Raw genomic sequence first — 17022 nt, forward strand, 5'->3', positions numbered from 1 at the left:
TGGTGGTGTAAGGGTGATTGATTTCTGGTTTATTTAGCCGTTTTGCTGGACTACCGCAATAAATGTGTTGGTGGAAGAAAATAACAGTTTCGAGAATTCCAGTGATAACAATATAGTCCCCAGACGGGATCTGGGGCCTATAATAAGCGAGAAATCACACTTTTTGAGTTTTGAGTTTGGGCCCCCTGGTGGCCAAGTCAATAATCAGACCGAACCAAAATTCAGTGTAAAAGGTAACTGACCTAGGGGGTCATTTGTTCAAAGTTTCAAGTTCATAACTGTTGCGGTTGAGAAACGTGCCATAGTTACACTCAAACGGCAAATTTACGCCATTTGACCTCTGCGACCTTGAAAAGTAGGTCAAATCCGAAAAATCGTGCAACATCTGAGGTAACCTTGCTAGGGGTCCCTGCCATAAAAATTTCATCAAAAACAATTTGCTATTAAGCAGGCTATTGCACTTCTTACTTTTTCTGTTTTGGCCCCCTGGTGGCAAAGTCAAGAATCAGATCAGGCTGAAATTCAGCACCAGAGGTTATCTGATCTAGGGGGTTATATGTACCAAGTTTCAAGCTCATAGCTTTGGTGGTTGAGAAACGTGCCATAGTTACACTCAAACGGCCAATTCACGCCATTTGACCTCTGCGACCTTGAAAAGTAGATCAAATTAAAAACCCGTAAGATCCTTGCTATGAGTACCTACCAAAAAAGTTTTATCGAAAACAAGTCACTAATAAGCGAGATATCACACTTTTTAGATATCCACATTTGGCCCCCTGGTGGCCAAGTAGAGAATCAGATCAGACAGAAATTTAGTGTCACGGGTCATCTGACCTAGGGGGTCATGTGTACAAAGTTTTAAGTTCATAGGCCTAGCGGTTAAAAAACGTGCCACTGTTTTTGAACTAGGATACGACGGACGACGACGACGGACACTGCGGTATTGTATAGACTCCCCTACGGTGAGCCAAAAAGTGGCTATCGTGGGTTTGAACCAGGGTCAAAGGGGACTGAATCCTACGCGGTATACACTCGGCCACGCCGGCTTATCTGATTGATGCAGGCCTAGGCCTAGGCCTATACGCAGTTTTAATTGTGGTCCTTTTTTATGGAAGCCCTTGCCTTTGTCTAGCCTACTAAACTGTTTCTTCACTTGAAATATTCTCACATTAGCACGATTTACTAAATTTTGGTTGTTTAAATTGTCTTAATCAAAGACGCGCGCACTGTCACTATAGCTGAAAGTGAAAGGGTGGATGTCGTCCTGGGTGCCGACAAATGGTACCCAGGTTCGAGATCGACTGGACAATAAGCACCCTGGGTGCCATTACACCAGACAAACAGCACCCAGCTTCTTTTTGCCTGGTCCGAAGAAAAGAAGCTGGGTGCTGTATTGTCTGGTGTAATGGCACCCAGGGTGCTTATTGTCCAGTCGATCTCGAACCTGGGTACCATTTGTCGGCACCCAGGACGACATCCACCCTTTCAGCGTCACTGTAAAGAGTATTATTTCTAAGCCGCAAATGATTGAGTGACAACAACGTTTTGGGCATGCACAAAATAATTCCCTTCAGCTTTAGCATTCTGACCTAGGGATAATACGGGTCCAGTACCTCCAGACAGTGCGTAAAAAGTATCCTCTCAAACAAAATAGACCCATTTTTATCCATAGAGACGGCCTGTGTCGCAAGAGCTATAATTTTTTTGGGTGGGGGGGGGGCAAGTGGACCTCGATCGTCCCAACTGTTCAGTGAGACCTATAGGCTACAAACCTTTAAATTGGCTATAATGTACCGATTAATTGATAATCTGTTATATCCGTATACGTAAAAGTTAAGTCACTATGTTCAAGTCCCTTTGAGACATACTAACATACCATCAAAAGCCATATTTTTGACACATACCTCACAAATTACGCAACGAATGCATGCACGCGAGTTCTATTATTTGTGACGATGTCTGCTCGATGAGCCCAGAGATGGCATTTATGGCGTCATATCCTGGAAGTGGAACTGCGCAGATTCGTCGATCGTCCTCTGCGCACATCTCCTTCCAACCTTCGCAAGGGCACTTACGATTTCTCCAAGCTTCTTGATTTCGGCCGGCAGAAATTATCTCGTAGGTTTTTACATCTTTTTATGCCATACCCGTGGTCAGTAAAAATCTATGACAACAATTACACAGCTCATGCTTTGCGAAATTCAACCGAACGTAGAGAGGGCTTGCCATTTATGCATTGCGGCTGTGTTATACACTACAGTAAGGCCTGTTCACTCGACTACTCGTACTCGTACTGTCATAGGCCTAGGCCTAACACTTACAGTAAACTTTGTAGCTTCTGCCTTCTTCATCATGTGCATGCATGCAAATCTGCTGTGCCTTCACTTCAGCCATGTCTATGTCAGCTGTGTAGTGTACGAGTCGACATTCCCCGCCTATCCTCCAAATGATCCATGCATCATGGCCCCTGCAGCCTACAATGCTCATGTGCTAAACCCTAGCCCCTAGGCTATGACTGAAAGAGTGATAGATACATGCAAGTATTTGATTTGGAACAACGTTAACAAGGTGTTGGCCGCCGTCACGACACGATGCATTGCAGTGCTGACGATTTGACAAAATATGGCACTTCTACTGTTACGTGACGCAATGTCTTCGTAAACGATATCCCCAATCAATCAAGTGCATCGATCCATCTATTATAGTAAACCGCTAAATTAAATGAGCCTACATTTTTCGGGAGGGGTTTGAAAAGTGGGCATGGTATAATAATTAATGCCGAAAAATGCCCTTCTCATTGACTCATGAGGGTAAAGTAAGTAGGAAGTTATCGGCCCCGAGGCCTAATGGCAATGCATTATCCAATCCACTGTACATCATACATCCAAGCAAAAGTCCTCCCTGACATAGAAACTATATTTAGAGGATGACATAATACATGTAATAGGACAACCCCTCCACCATGTTTTGATCATATGTCTTACTACCCAAGGGAGCAGTCATTTATCCGGTTAAGTCAGGCATGACAAATCATTGTTCTGCCCTCCAACATAGCTGACTGTGAAAACACAGTTATAGCCTGGAAAGGAAGGGTCATGGTTGGAACCATCAATATTGTGGAATGGAAGTGAAGCAGCACTCTCCACAGGGTCTGTGAATGGTCTGGCAGATCAACAAAATTTGACGAAATCTCTCGCACGCGCAGGAAAAAAGCGAGCTTTTTATTCAAAGTTCTTTTTCTGTTATATTTCCTGACTTTTATGAACAAACTTTTAAAACATTTTCATGTCTTTAGTCAGGGGCATTTGAAGCTAATGCCAGTAATGGAAGGAACTAGAGGTGTCCCTGGGTGAAAAAAATGGTTTGGTTTTTTTTGTTGTCAGGCCCCCCTTATAATAATGGTCAGGCGGCCTGCCAGACCATTAAGGCTAATGAAGAACCCTGTGAAGAGTTAATGGTTGGATATTCATAATGTTAGGGTTAACAATAGCATCAAAATGAAATTGAAAAGTCATGGTTTGGGTTTTTAAAAAACTTTTGAGTAATATTAATCAGCAGCTTTAAGAAGCCAATAGTGTCTGAAACACTCTTTGACCCTTGGCTGTGGGTTAGAATAGAACATCAAAATATCGACTAATGAAAATAACTGATAAATTCCTTCTGTTGGGTGGTTTTGTCATTTTGTGTTTCATGATTAACTCTTTCAGTGCCCAGGATTTGGGCATTTTTGGGCATTTTCACTACCCAAAATCTCACAGAAATAATTGAGATACTCATCAAAATTCTTCAAAACCTCTGTCTTTACCCCTTGTTTTAATAAAACGGCGGTAATAAGTAGGGGTATACCGTATACTAGGATTATTTTCTAAATTTTTTTAAGGACGTGGTATATTTGGCCGATTTTCACCAATTTTCACCTTAAAGGGAAGCTATGGGAATGATTCCCCATTCGACCAACAGTTACAACCTTAACATCTACGTAAACTGCGTATTCTTAGAAACAACTGTGGCTCTTGGTTTTATAAATAAACAAACATTAATGAGTGAAATGGATGATTTTAATTGCTTATTTTTGAATCAAGTATGCCGCCATCTTGGTGTCTTTTAATCTGGTCTCTCATCCAAACGGAGAGCCAATGACGTCATGGATGCAGCCATTGTGACAATCAGCTGTTCGAACAATGGCGAATGCTTAGAATGACAGATGACATTTCTTCGGGTTCTTTGTCGACGTCCGGCGATGAATCCTTCGATTACAACCGTGCATCAGCAGAAGAACAAGCAGGTCTAGTTCCCTATGCGTTTGAGCCAAGGTACCTGGGCAGAAAAAGGTCTGGAAACTTAGTCGTGGAAACGAGTAGTACTCCCCTTGATGAAAGAAACCAACTGCATCCATGACGTCATTCGCCCGGGAGATTTGAACAAACATGGCTACCCCCGCAAACTGCTTATTAAATGCAATTTTCTGCAGTATCTAGGAATATTCATCATACATGTCATATCCTTGGTGTAGAGTATTTGTTTGTCATGTTACTTGGTATTTATTTGTTTAAAAAAATATTTGATTTTGCTGCATCAATTTATTCCCATAGCTTCCCTTTAAAAATTTAGGTCTTACATGTAGGATCTTGGGCACTGAAAGAGTTAAGGGAAGATTCAGTTGAACTTTCAGTACTGTCCCTGCTTCATTGGTGTGCTTAGTCAAAAAAGTGTAACTGTTGATTTCCTGCAATTCAGGAGATAGTCTACTCTTACACTTGGCCCTTGCACATTCGCATCCTTCGTTTGTGTTGTTGACTAATAAATGTGTCACGCATCCAGTCTCCATTTACATTCTTAATTTTAGATACACAATGTCATCCCGATATGGCTGCACCCTTACTGATCTTCAAAAGAAAGAGTTGAGGGACATTGCCCAGGCTATTGTTGCCCCCGGCAAAGGCATCTTGGCAGCTGATGAGAGTACAGGTAAGCATTTCTAAAAGTAAAACACCTTGATTTATGATAAACCGCAGGTTACAGTGTATGCATGCGCTATAGGCATTCAAAGCATGATTTTGGGCTCATCACAGCACAGCCACAGGGTAGTCCAAACAATACTGCATTATCCGGCGTCGTATCCTTTTTCAAAAGCAGTGGCACTTTCTTAACCCTATCGTTTGCTAGCAAATGATACACACCCTCACTATTAGCTCACATAGTGGCCAGTAGTTGATTTATCAGGATAGATGACAATACTGTACAGCCTACATGTGTATCAAAGACGGTTAAGCATTGCCGCATGTTTCCTGCCGTTTTTCATGAAGTGGTTTGTGTTTAAAAGATGGTGATTTTTTGGGGTTCGTAGTTCGTCCGAAGGAATAGGTTCTTCACAGTTTTGCTAGAGATTAAAGAGTTTAGTATACATTTTGGTGAATGTTGTTATGAACGATTCCAGTCAAGACATGACAGAAAATGAGGATGAGAATGATGACATGGATGATGACGACAGGCCAAACGATTACACTGACCCAGGGGTGGGGGTATGATGTTTTATAAACAAGGTATTTCAGTTTTTTCGGTTCTGCCCAAGATGGTCAACGTCATTCCAAAGGTCATGGTGTTGAAATAAACTGATCAGAATGTCTCAAATTTGATATCATTGGAAAGCTTAGTTAAAGAGCTATCCAAATTATAGTTATGCGTCTAACAAACAATGCCTTCACCTTCGGAGACACTTGATTCAGTTTTTACCCTCAGCCCAAATGGGCTAGAGGGGTATTGTCGTCACGTGCGCCGGCCGTGCGGGCGTCTGCTACTTGGTTTCCATCGATTTCAAGGAGAACGGCTTTGACAATCAATTCTATCTTTGGTATGTACATTGGGGGTGACTAGAGGAAGGTTCCTTTCGAAAACAGGCTTGTTCTGATTATCAATATGGCCACCAGGGCGTCGTGTTTGAAATCGGTTTCCGTCAATTTCGAGAACTGTTCGTCCGATCAAATTCATTTTTAGCTCAGCTGACTAAGTCAGCCGAGCTCGTCAAATAAGTTGTTCAGTGGCGTCCGTCTGTCCATCCATCCATCCATCCATCCATCCGTCCGTCCGTTAAACCCATGGTGCACATTTTGTAACCGTAAGACCCAGAGACTTCAATTTTGCATTTCTGGATACTTCTGGTCAAACTCTACTTTCAAAACAAAATTTGTCGCCATTCGACCTACTTCCTGCGAGCGAGAGTGCATGAAGGAAACTGGCCTATATCGGCCTAGGAGCAGCAGAATTAGTCGAAATATGCTCTAATATTAAGATAAAATTCTTGAAAATCTATTTTATTGAAAAAAAGTTCAAAATTTTAACAGGAGAGGGCGCTACCTGCCTTTTAATTATTTCTGCCGATTCAAATTCCCGCCCGATGACGTCAGCCATCAATGAAGTCTCCTATTTGCCAGTTCTCAAAACATGGCAGCTACACAACAAAAGCAGTAGCTCCAGGAATAAATCACTGTTCACTTCAGCTTCGTAATCGATTGTACCCCCACTTTATTGTGTTTTGTGTGGTGTTCCTATTCAATCAACGATGTAAGGCCTTATTATGTTGGTTTTAATTGAGAACATGGCAGCTACACAACAAAAGCAGTAGCTCCAGGAATAAATCACTGTTCACTTCAGCTTCGTAATCGATTGTACCCCCACTTTATTGTGTTTTGTGTGGTGTTCCTATTCAATCAACGATGTAAGGCCTTATTATGTTGGCTTTAATTGAGAAGGTGCATTATAAGCGGCGTACGAAATACCGAAGCGGAGACAAAATGGCGGCATGTTGTTTACGCCTGGAGCTCAATGACACTCAAGTACACAATTTTCTGCTTAAAAAGTAGTCTGGTAGGCGATATTATCACTAGTTCGTTTCAGTGGTAGTCATAAGGTCTTTAGGGACTACTTTCAGAAATTAGTTCTTGAAAATTTGGCCACATTTCTGTGAAAACGATATCGGAAGTGCATGCTCTGTTCGCGATGACATCGCCGATGTATTTTGAAGTGGGGAATTCCCACAGTATGTGCAGTGAATTGGCATGATTCTGTTCGCCTATTAAGTTTTAGTTCTACGATTCTTTCATGAGTAAAAAGTAGACATTCTAAGCAATACAATAATGTCACTCCCATAAAAATTGATTGGAAATTGAGGGAGCTACGGCATTCTGTTCGGCAACTGGCAGCGCTGAAAAAATACATTGCATACTATACCAAATGGCACATTAAAAAGCGCTCATTGGACAACGTAGGGAATCACCAGAAATGACGTCATCGCTGGTCTAAATAGAAAACTACGGTGGCGCAGTAGAGCACAAGAAAAGGTTTAGCATTAACTTCGTCATGCAAGCTTCAGCAACAAAACGATTTCTCATGAATGATTTATTTGATCATCATCAGCTTGTTTCCCCTGATAGGTAAAAAAATGATTTACAATTTCCATCAAAGTTTTCTATTTTGTGTATAGTCACATGTTATTTGACTGGCAAGGAGCCAAGCAGTTTTGAATATTCGCGGGAAAATACTTCGTACTTGTAAACGAGGCTATGACAATGAGTATCCTCATTCATGGCATAAACTAACTTCATGTTTCGGTAAATATTTTCATACGATGATTTCACCCGAATTATGATCAGTATTGAGGAATGAACAGTGGCATAATTATGTCAACCAAAAACATTGGTACTGTAGTGAAAGCAAAAGGATATCAAATACCATGGAGCATGCCATTATCATGCATAATGAACTGAACACCGGGAAGATATTAATGATATTAACTCAGCTGAGCGCCAGACCCTTGGGCCTCTTGTTTGTATGTACGTTGGGGGTGACTAGAGGAAGGTTCCTTTCGAAAACCAGCTTGTTCTGATTCTCAATATGGTCACCAGGGCGGCGTGCTTGAAATCGGTTTCCGTCAATTTTGAGGAGAACTGTTTGTCTGATTAAATCATTTTTGGTATGTACGTTGAGGGTGACTAGAGCAAGGTTCCTTTCGAAAATGGGCTCGTTCCGATTATCAATATGGCCACAAGGGCGGCGTGCTTGAAATTGGTTTCCGTCAATTACGAGGAGAATGTCTTTGACAATCAATTCAATTTTTGGTATGTACATTGTGGGTGACTAGCGGAAGTTTCCTTTCGAAAACGGGCTTGTTCCGATTATCAATATGGCTACCAGGGCGGCGTGTTTGAAATTGGTTTCCATCAATTTCGAGAACCGTTCGTCCGATCAAATTCATTTTTGGTATGTACGTTCCTTTCGAAAACCGGCTCGTTCTGATTCTCAATATGGTCACCTGGGCAACGTGCTTGAAATCGGTTTCCGTCAATTTCGAGGAGAACGGCTTGGAGGATGGAATCATTTTTGGCTCACCGTAGGGGAGTCTATACAACACAGCAGTGTCCGTCGTACGTCGTCGTCGTCGTCGTAGTTGTCCGTCGTATCCTAGTTCAAAAACAGTGGCACGTTTTTTAACCGCTAGGCCTATGAACTTAAAACTTTGTACACATGACCCCCTAGGTCAGATGACCCGTGACACTAAATTTCTGTCTGATCTGATTCTCTACTTGGCCACCAGGGTGCCAAATGTGGATATCTAAAAAGTGTGATATCTCGCTTATTAGTGACTTGTTTTTTCGATAAAACTTTTGTGGTAGGTACTCATAGCAAGGATACATCATATGTCTTACGGGTTTTTAATTTGATCTACTTTTCAAGGTCGCAGAGGTCAAATGGCGTGAATCGGTCGTTTGAGTGTAACTATGGCACGTTTCTCAACCACCAAAGCTATGAGCTTGAAACTTAGTACATATAACCCCCTATATCAGATAACCTCTGGTGCTGAATTTCAGCCTGATCTGATTCTTGACTTTGCCACCAGGGGGCCAAAACAGAAAAAGTAAGAAGTGCAATAGCCTGTTTATGAGCAAATTGTTTTTGATGAAATTTTTATGGCAGGGACCCCTAGCAAGGTTACCTCAGATGTTGCATGATTTTTCGGATTTGACCTACTTTTTAAGGTCGCAGAGGTCAAATGGCGTAAATTTGCCGTTTGAGTGTAACTATGGCACGTTTCTCAACCGCAACAGTAATGAACTTGAAACTTTGAACAAATGACCCCCTAGGTCAGTTGACCATTCACACTGAATTTTGGTTCGGTCTGATTATTGACTTGGCCACCAGGGAGCCCAAACTCAAAACTCAAAAAGTGTGATTTCTCGCTTATTACTGATTTGTTTTTGATAAAAGTTTTATGGTAGGTACTCCTAGCAAGGATACATCACATATCTTACGGGTTTTTGATTTGACCCACCTTTCAAGTTCACAGAGGTCAAAGTTGAAAACTTTACCGTTCTTGGTACGTTTTGTCGTTGTTCAATGTAAAGAGTTTTAATTTTGTGTAATGATGCATCTAAGAAGCCACTATTGTATGCCAAGTTTCAGCCAGATCGGAATTCAAATATGGCCGAAATTGCATGTTTTGTGGGTTTTTCCTCGTATTGTGGCAATCCAAAGGTCGTGAGTTCAAACCCCGGTCAAGGACAGCCAAAAATATTTTTATTTTTCATCTTTTCCTTTTTAGCTCACCTCTTAGCAGAGGTTAGCTTATCCCATACCGTGGCGTCCGTCGTCTGTCGTCGTCGTCGTCGTCGTCCGTCGTCCGTTAGCAGGGCACGTTTCGTAACTGTTAGAGCTATTGAGTTGAAACTTGGTACACATGTACCCTTATGTAATGACACCTTGGAGACCAAGTTTCGGTCCGATTCGTTTCATGGTTTGGCCACCAGGGGGCCAAACGTTAAAAGTGAAAATATGCAATATCTCCCTTAATAGTAGTCGGGAAATTTTGAAAAAAATATGGTAGGTACTTCTAGCAAAGGTGCATCATATATCCTCCGGGTTTTTGATTTGACCTCCTTTTCAAGGTCACAGAGGTCAAATGGTGTAAATTGGCCGTTAGGATGTAACGATGGCACATTTCTAAACTGCAATGACTATTGCTACCAAATTTGGTACACATTTACCCCTTAGTCAGGTGATCTCAGGGACCGAAGTTTGGTCCAATATGATTCACCACTTGACCACCAGGGGGCAAAATACAAAAACCTTAAAAATGTGATTATTCCTTAACTTCTTGCCCGATTGCCACCAATTTGATATCATGGGTACATCTAACCACCATACAGTATATGTCACACAGGTTTTTAATTTGACCTTCTTGTCAAGGTCATAGAGGTCAAATGGCTGAATTCGCCGACAGGCCGTAACTGGCACGTTTCTTAACTGCAATGACTATTGATACCAAATTTGGTACACATTTACCCCTTAGTCAGGAGATCTCAGGGACCGAAGTTTGGTCCAATATGATTCACCACTTTACCACCAGGGGGCAAAATCCAAAAACCTTAAAAATGTGATTATTCCTTAACTTCTTGCCCGATTGCCACCAATTTGATATCATGGGTACATCTAACCACCATACAGTATATGTCACACAGGTTTTTAATTTGACCTTCTTGTCAAGGTCACAGAGGTCAAATGGCGTAAATTCGCTGTCAGGCCGTAACTATGGCACGTTTCTTAACTGCAATGACTATTGATCACAAATTAAGTACACATGTACCCCTTGGTCAGGTGATCTTAGGTACCGAAGTTTGGTGCGATCTGATTTGCCGTTTGGCCTCCAGGGAGGGGGCCAAATCCTAAATTCTTTAAAATGCCATTATTCCTTGTAATGACTTGCCCGATTGGCACCAATTTTATATCATAGGTACATCTAATTCTAACAACCATTCAATGTGTCACCCGGGTCTTCTTTGATTTGACCTACTTTTCAAGGTCACAGAGGTCGAATGTACTGTAAATTGGCCATTTTGGGGAAATTGTAATTGCTTGGACCTACATCAAACCTAACACTACATGACACAATACCATGCTCTTCATCCATCTTTCCTCCACATGAGGTGAGCACAATGGCCCTGGCCATTTCATTTGATTTATTTGGTGCCATAGATTTAATTAGGCGGCCATCTTGGAAATCGTTTTTTGCCGATTGCTGTAGTGTAACGAGTGATGAAATTGTTATGGTCAGGTGGATGTGTCTACATCACATATCAGGGTCACTGAGGTCAAAGTTAAAAATATATTCACCATTGTCATACTGTAGCACTTTCTGTAACTGTCTACTAAAAATACTTACGGTGAGCACAATGGCCCTTGGCCGTTTCATTTAGTGAGTGTAGGCCTAATGCAGTTTTGTGAGGGGAAGGTTCCTTTCGATAATCAGCGCGATTCGAAATTCAATATGGCCGCCACGCTCACATCCTCAAAATAGGTTTCCACAATTTTAATTTCCATATGCAAACTAACCACTCCACTAAGCCAACTTCACCGTTATCTCACCTTCAACCTTAAAGGGCCATATGGTACTGGTGACTAGTGGACAATCTGGAGGTTGTTCTATAAACACAGCATGTGGTATCTAACCTGACCTGATTGGCCGTTCACAGCTGATGAGTATCTGTCATGCTATCTTGTGATGTCACTCCCGCCAAATTTCCACATGGCTACAGTATTTATTGAGTGGTTTTGCATTTGAGCAGTGTGGTTAAATGTTCAGTTAGTTCAACAGCTTTTGAAATAGTTTGAACATGTGGCCAGACTTTCTTACTCATAAGCCAAAGAAAGGTCAAGCAAATTGTCAGCTTCTTGCCTTGTTCATCAATGTAAAAGTTCATTGTTTTTGTTTAATCTAATTTTCTTAAAATTGGACAAGAAGCAATAAAATCACATTACAAATTTACAGAAGTCAGTTGCCAGGGGGTACTTATAAACTTGCTATCTGAAGTTAATTATTCTCATCCTGTTGCATCAGGCTGTGCCAGGACACTGGTAATTAGCCAGACTGTACCATTTCTGGGTAAGATAGGTTAAATAACTGTTATACTGAAGCCCTCAAAATTGCAGTAGAAGTTGAAATGACAACAATGGAAAGTGAAATGAACATTCTTGCTAGTAGTGAAGGGGTCCGGGATGTGGACCTAGGCCTGGAGAGATTCCGTGATGAGAACCGCCAACAGCATTCGAGGAAACGAAAAAGTACCAATCGATCGAGAAATGAGGCAACTGAGACGAAGAAAGCTCTTGTGAAAGGAGGACTGAATTTTTATTGCGCAAACGATGAAGAAAAGGTGAACTTTTTTAACAAAATGGACAGGATAAAGGCAAAACTTGGTGGAGGGATATGTTCAGTGGTCTCCAACTATCAATTCCTGAATGAAGTGATTGACTTTTATGTGGAAAATAATGCGACTCACAATGAAAATGATGACGCTTCATCACCAGCAATGACCAGCACAACTGTGCCTCAAGTAACACCCAGTTACCAGCTTTGTGCAAGAGAAGATATCAAGCAGCCACTTTTTGTCTGTACCGGGTCCTCTATCAGGAACTTGATTGGCAGGGTACAGACCCATTCCCTAAATTGCAAGGGCAATCTGCACACGAAGGAGTTCAGAAGGGATGGTCACACAGCTTGTTTGACCTTAGCATGCCAAGGAACGGAGCAGCACAATCTCCACTGGACCTCTTCCCCACATGTTGAGAATGGTGGCAAGTTTCTAGTCAATGCGAGGCTAGCCCATGGCTTTTTAGCTCACCTCTTAGCAGAGGTGAGCTTATCCCATACCGTGGCGTCCGTCGTCCGTCGTCGTCGTCGTCGTCGTCGTCGTCCGTCGTCCGTTAGCAGGGCACGTTTCGTAACTGTTAGAGCTATTGAGTTGAAACTTGGTACACATGTACCCTTATGTAATGACACCTTGGAGACCAAGTTTCGGTCCGATTCGTTTCATGGTTTGGCCACCAGGGGGCCAAACGTTAAAAGTGAAAATATGCAATATCTCCCTTAATAATAGTCGGGGAATTTTGAAAAAAATATGGTAGGTACTTCTAGCAAAGGTGCATCATATATCCTCCGGGTTTTTGATTTGACCTCCTTTTCAAGGTCACAGAGGTCAAATGTTGTAAATTGGCCGTTAGGATGTAACGATGGCACGTTTCTAAACTGCAATGACTATTGATACCAAATTTGGTACACATTTACCCCTTAGTCAGGTGATCTCAGGGACCGAAGTTTGGTCCAATATGATTCACCACTTGACCACCAGGGGGCAAAATACAAAAAACCTTAAAAATGTGATTATTCCTTAACTTCTTGCCTGATTGCCACCAATTTGATATCATGGGTACATCTAACCACCATACAGTATATGTCACACAGGTTTTTAATTTGACCTTCTTGTCAAGGTCACAGAGGTCAAATGGCGTAAATTTGCCGTCAGGCCGTAACTATGGCACGTTTCTTAACTGCAATGACTATTGATCACAAATTAAGTACACATGTACCCCTTGGTCAGGTTATCTCAGGTACCGAAGTTTGGTGCGATCTGATTTGCCGTTTGGCCTCCAGGGAGGGGGCCAAATTCTTCAAAATGCCTTTATTCCTAGTAATGACTTGCCCGATTGGCACCAATTTTATATCATAGGTACATCTAATTCTAACAACCATTCAATGTGTCAATTGGGTCGTCTTTGATTTGACCTACTTTTCAAGGTCACAGAGGTCGAATGTACTGTAAATTGGCCATTTTGGGGAAATTGTAATTGCTTGGACCTACATCAAACCTAACACTACATGACACAATACCATGCTCTTTATCCATCTTTCCTCCACATGAGGTGAGCACAATTGCCCTGGCCATTTCATTTACATCAGGACTACTGCCAGTGCAATACACCAAATTCGTGGAAAGCTCTGATATTGGAGTGCTATCATCAGAAACCCTGAACAGATTTATGGACACTTATTGTCCGATTGTGCAGCAACAGGCTGAAGAGTCAAAACAAGATGCTATCCTCATGGAAAGTAGCCTTTCAATGGCAAATGGTGTAGAAGCGATAGATATTTCGACAGATGCTCGCCACTGCTGGCGCAAGAATGCCAAATTTAGTGATGTTGTTTGCCTTGGCGACCAGAGCCACAAGGTGCTCCACATCGCTACCATTTCGAAGACGGTGGATGATCCTGTGACACAAAGACATGAGCTGATCGGTGTGAAAGAGATTTATAAAGTACTCGATGACCAACAAGTTCCTGTACGTTATCACAGTCATGATCACAACAACAGCATAACAAAGTTTGTTACCGAGGAGAGAAAAGAAACACGAAACGCCGAAGACATCTGGCATACCACGAAGGGTATTGCCAAGAGTGTAAGGAAGATAACGCAAGGCCCAAAAAAGGACATGGGGAAAAAATGGCATCAACAGCTAGCTGACAAAGCTGCGTCGATTAAGACGCATGTGTACTGGTGCATTAAAAACTGTGACGCAGATGAACAGAAACTGAGAGCTGGGATTGGTAATATCATTGACCATTATCAAGGCAACCACAGCAAATGCAGCAAAGATTCGCGATGCCAGGAGGAACATTACGAGCCCTTGAAGAAACTGATTACGGACCCAGTCGCAGAGAAATTGCTAAAAGACTATCTCTACAAATTGGACATATATAAAAGACCCCAAAATTATGCTGGATCAAAAGACACACTGTACGTAGAATCATTCAACAACGCCCTCCTCCAATTTCACGACAAAAGGATTGTCTTTGGAGAGAGGTCCTACAAACTGAGGACAAATCTGGCTTTGATCGACTGGAACGCGAATGTTAACCGTGACCATACCTCCGTCAAATTTGTGTTTGATGCCAAGGCACCAAGGCGACAAGTGGGGAAGCCAGTGTTGGTGAAAAAAACTTATGACTACCGTGATGAGATTCTGGATAGGTGGATGCACACATCCATGCACCCCCCACGCTTGGACTGTCCCATTCATAGTGAATTTGGCGGGCCTGTTCCAGGTTCAAGTCAGTAGATTGTAGATCACACCATGGCAGAAGAATTGAAGGTTGTTTCCCTTGCACTTACTACTGAACAAAGGGAAGCTATACATGCTTTTTTTAATTTCTATAATTGGGACTATGTTGAATTAGACCATCCTCCAAATGAGGAGAATCAAGCACTGCAAGATATACAGAATGAGGGGAATATTCAAGGAGATAATGATGAGCTGGAACCTTTGCCTGTGCCTGGTGGTGTAGTTGATCCACCCCCACCACAACCACAGGAGGAGGACCATGAACTATCCGAACCAGTTATTGCTCCTGTGCCAGGGGCAGATATGTGCCAACATTGCAATTCTTCTCCATGTGTGACTACTCATCCACAAAGATGGCTGGGAAATGGACAAGCATCCAGAAATGGAAATAATGTGATCAGGAAACAACTTTACAAAAAATTTTGGAAAATGATGGAGGACCGGGGATCCTGGAACCATCCTCTCTATATTGGCAAAAAACAGCAGATGCAACAGCAGTATATGGCAGATGACCCATCAATAGTTTGGACATGTCGTGAAGTGATGCCAGATTGTGTTTTGGAGACTGTGAGAAATCTTTATCCAAATCCGCCAGGGATTCCATACATGGGCCATAAGTGGCAATAGGTTTCAGCAGCACTGATAGATAGACTACATTATTTTTTTGAGAAGGTGTTTTGGACGATTTTGAAATTTACAGTGCACTTTGACAAATTTGTGACAGTTTTAATTTTCGAGGATTCTAGGATTTTGCTCCTTGTTTCAATCATAGATACCATGGATATCTATCATAATACTTATGCGGATTAGCAAATATATATGCTTTAGAATTATAGAATTGAGTAGACTACCCTATCATAGACATGGATCATCTAAACAAAACAATATTCAGTAGGATTGTGACATCACATAGTTATAGACTTGGATTATTAGTATCATACAATGTCCATTATTCAGTAGGATTAAAATATATATAATTCAGTAGGATAAGGATATATACTTATGGACTAAAGGATACAGAAAACAGACCAAAATCACTTTGGTAGGAAACTCTTTATTATGCATGATCTCCAGCATATCTAGTTCTTTCCTGCATGCTCACTCATGATTATTAGCCATGTGCTCAATGTTTGTAAATAATGCATCACCAGGGCAATAACCAATCAGATTCAAGCTGGTAAATTCAACTTCAAGGCTTTTCAACAGTGCTGTGTAAAAAAGTTTCATAATCTCATAACATAGACGATTTCTCAGGTTGATTTTAATACATCATGTTCCTATGTTATTCATAAGTGTCTGATATCAAATTCATTCAAATGTGTTTGATAGTGACAAAGAATTTTTTTAAAACATTGTGAAAAGCCCAGGAGCTCTCTTCATGATGGTAACAGGCAGACATTTGCATGCTATCATCCCCTCCCACACTATTTATACTCCAGGTGCCAGGCTGAGGGGTTATGCTCGCTTTGCGATGCTATTTTTACGACTTATTGTAGTATGAACTATCATGTGACGTAAAAATAATTTTGATTTAAAAATTCTATGTAAAAATCCTGAGGACAGTGTCGTGTCTAGGACTAGTAGTAGAAATAACTCAATGAAGACGTATGTTACATATAACGATGTATTGTGATGGCTTCATCTTTCCAACCCCCCTGGTTACATCCTGTTCCCCACGTGGCGACACAACTTCACTCTTCATTTTATATACAGAGAATTTATACATTGTGCAAACTCAATATAAAAAATTGAACCATGCCATCACTGACACATAAATTAGCGGCGACACAAGCACCACCCCGTAATGGGGAAACAAAACTAATCCTGTTCCACGGGTACCCGGATCGATATTTGGCGCGCGGATGGGTTTGGAGTTGATGTAGTACATCTACATAAAAAGGTACTTGAATTTTGGGATTTTGGCATGGAAAACTCATTGAAAAGTCATGGAAAAAAGTATCTAACTTAGGGGAAGAACCCTGGTATAAGCGTTGAACTTATCCTTTTTCTCCTGAATATGTTTTCTGACAGTTTCCACAGCAACAGGTTCCGTCTTGGTGTGCAGTCCGGGAATAT

At 41.6% G+C, this 17022-nt stretch overlaps 2 protein-coding genes across 8 annotated transcripts in view; one reads left to right on the top strand and one right to left on the bottom strand.

Moving 5' to 3' along the window:
• LOC135482676 (synaptic plasticity regulator PANTS-like) overlaps positions 1–2395 on the bottom strand; it is a 52490-nt gene extending 50095 nt beyond the window's left edge. For 3 of the 7 annotated variants that reach the window (XM_064762931.1, XM_064762926.1, XM_064762933.1), the window contains exon 1: positions 1905–1985. The gene's annotated coding sequence lies outside the window, so the exon portion shown is untranslated. Of the gene's footprint in view, positions 1–1613; positions 1666–1772; positions 1822–1876; positions 1986–2321 lie in introns of those variants that run through there. The other 4 variants (XM_064762928.1, XM_064762927.1, XM_064762929.1 and 1 more) reach the window with 4 other exon arrangements.
• The window catches only part of LOC135482675 (fructose-bisphosphate aldolase A-like), a 32478-nt gene continuing 17485 nt past the window's right edge, over positions 2030–17022 (top strand). The window contains exons 1-2 of the mRNA XM_064762925.1: positions 2030–2118; positions 4847–4968. Coding sequence (XP_064618995.1) covers positions 4854–4968 — 115 coding nt within the window. The 5' untranslated portion in view covers positions 2030–2118; positions 4847–4853. The remainder of the gene's footprint in view (positions 2119–4846; positions 4969–17022) is intronic.

The sequence above is a fragment of the Lineus longissimus genome, chromosome 2 (genome assembly GCF_910592395.1).
Source record: "Lineus longissimus chromosome 2, tnLinLong1.2, whole genome shotgun sequence".
NCBI lineage: Eukaryota > Metazoa > Nemertea > Pilidiophora > Heteronemertea > Lineidae > Lineus > Lineus longissimus.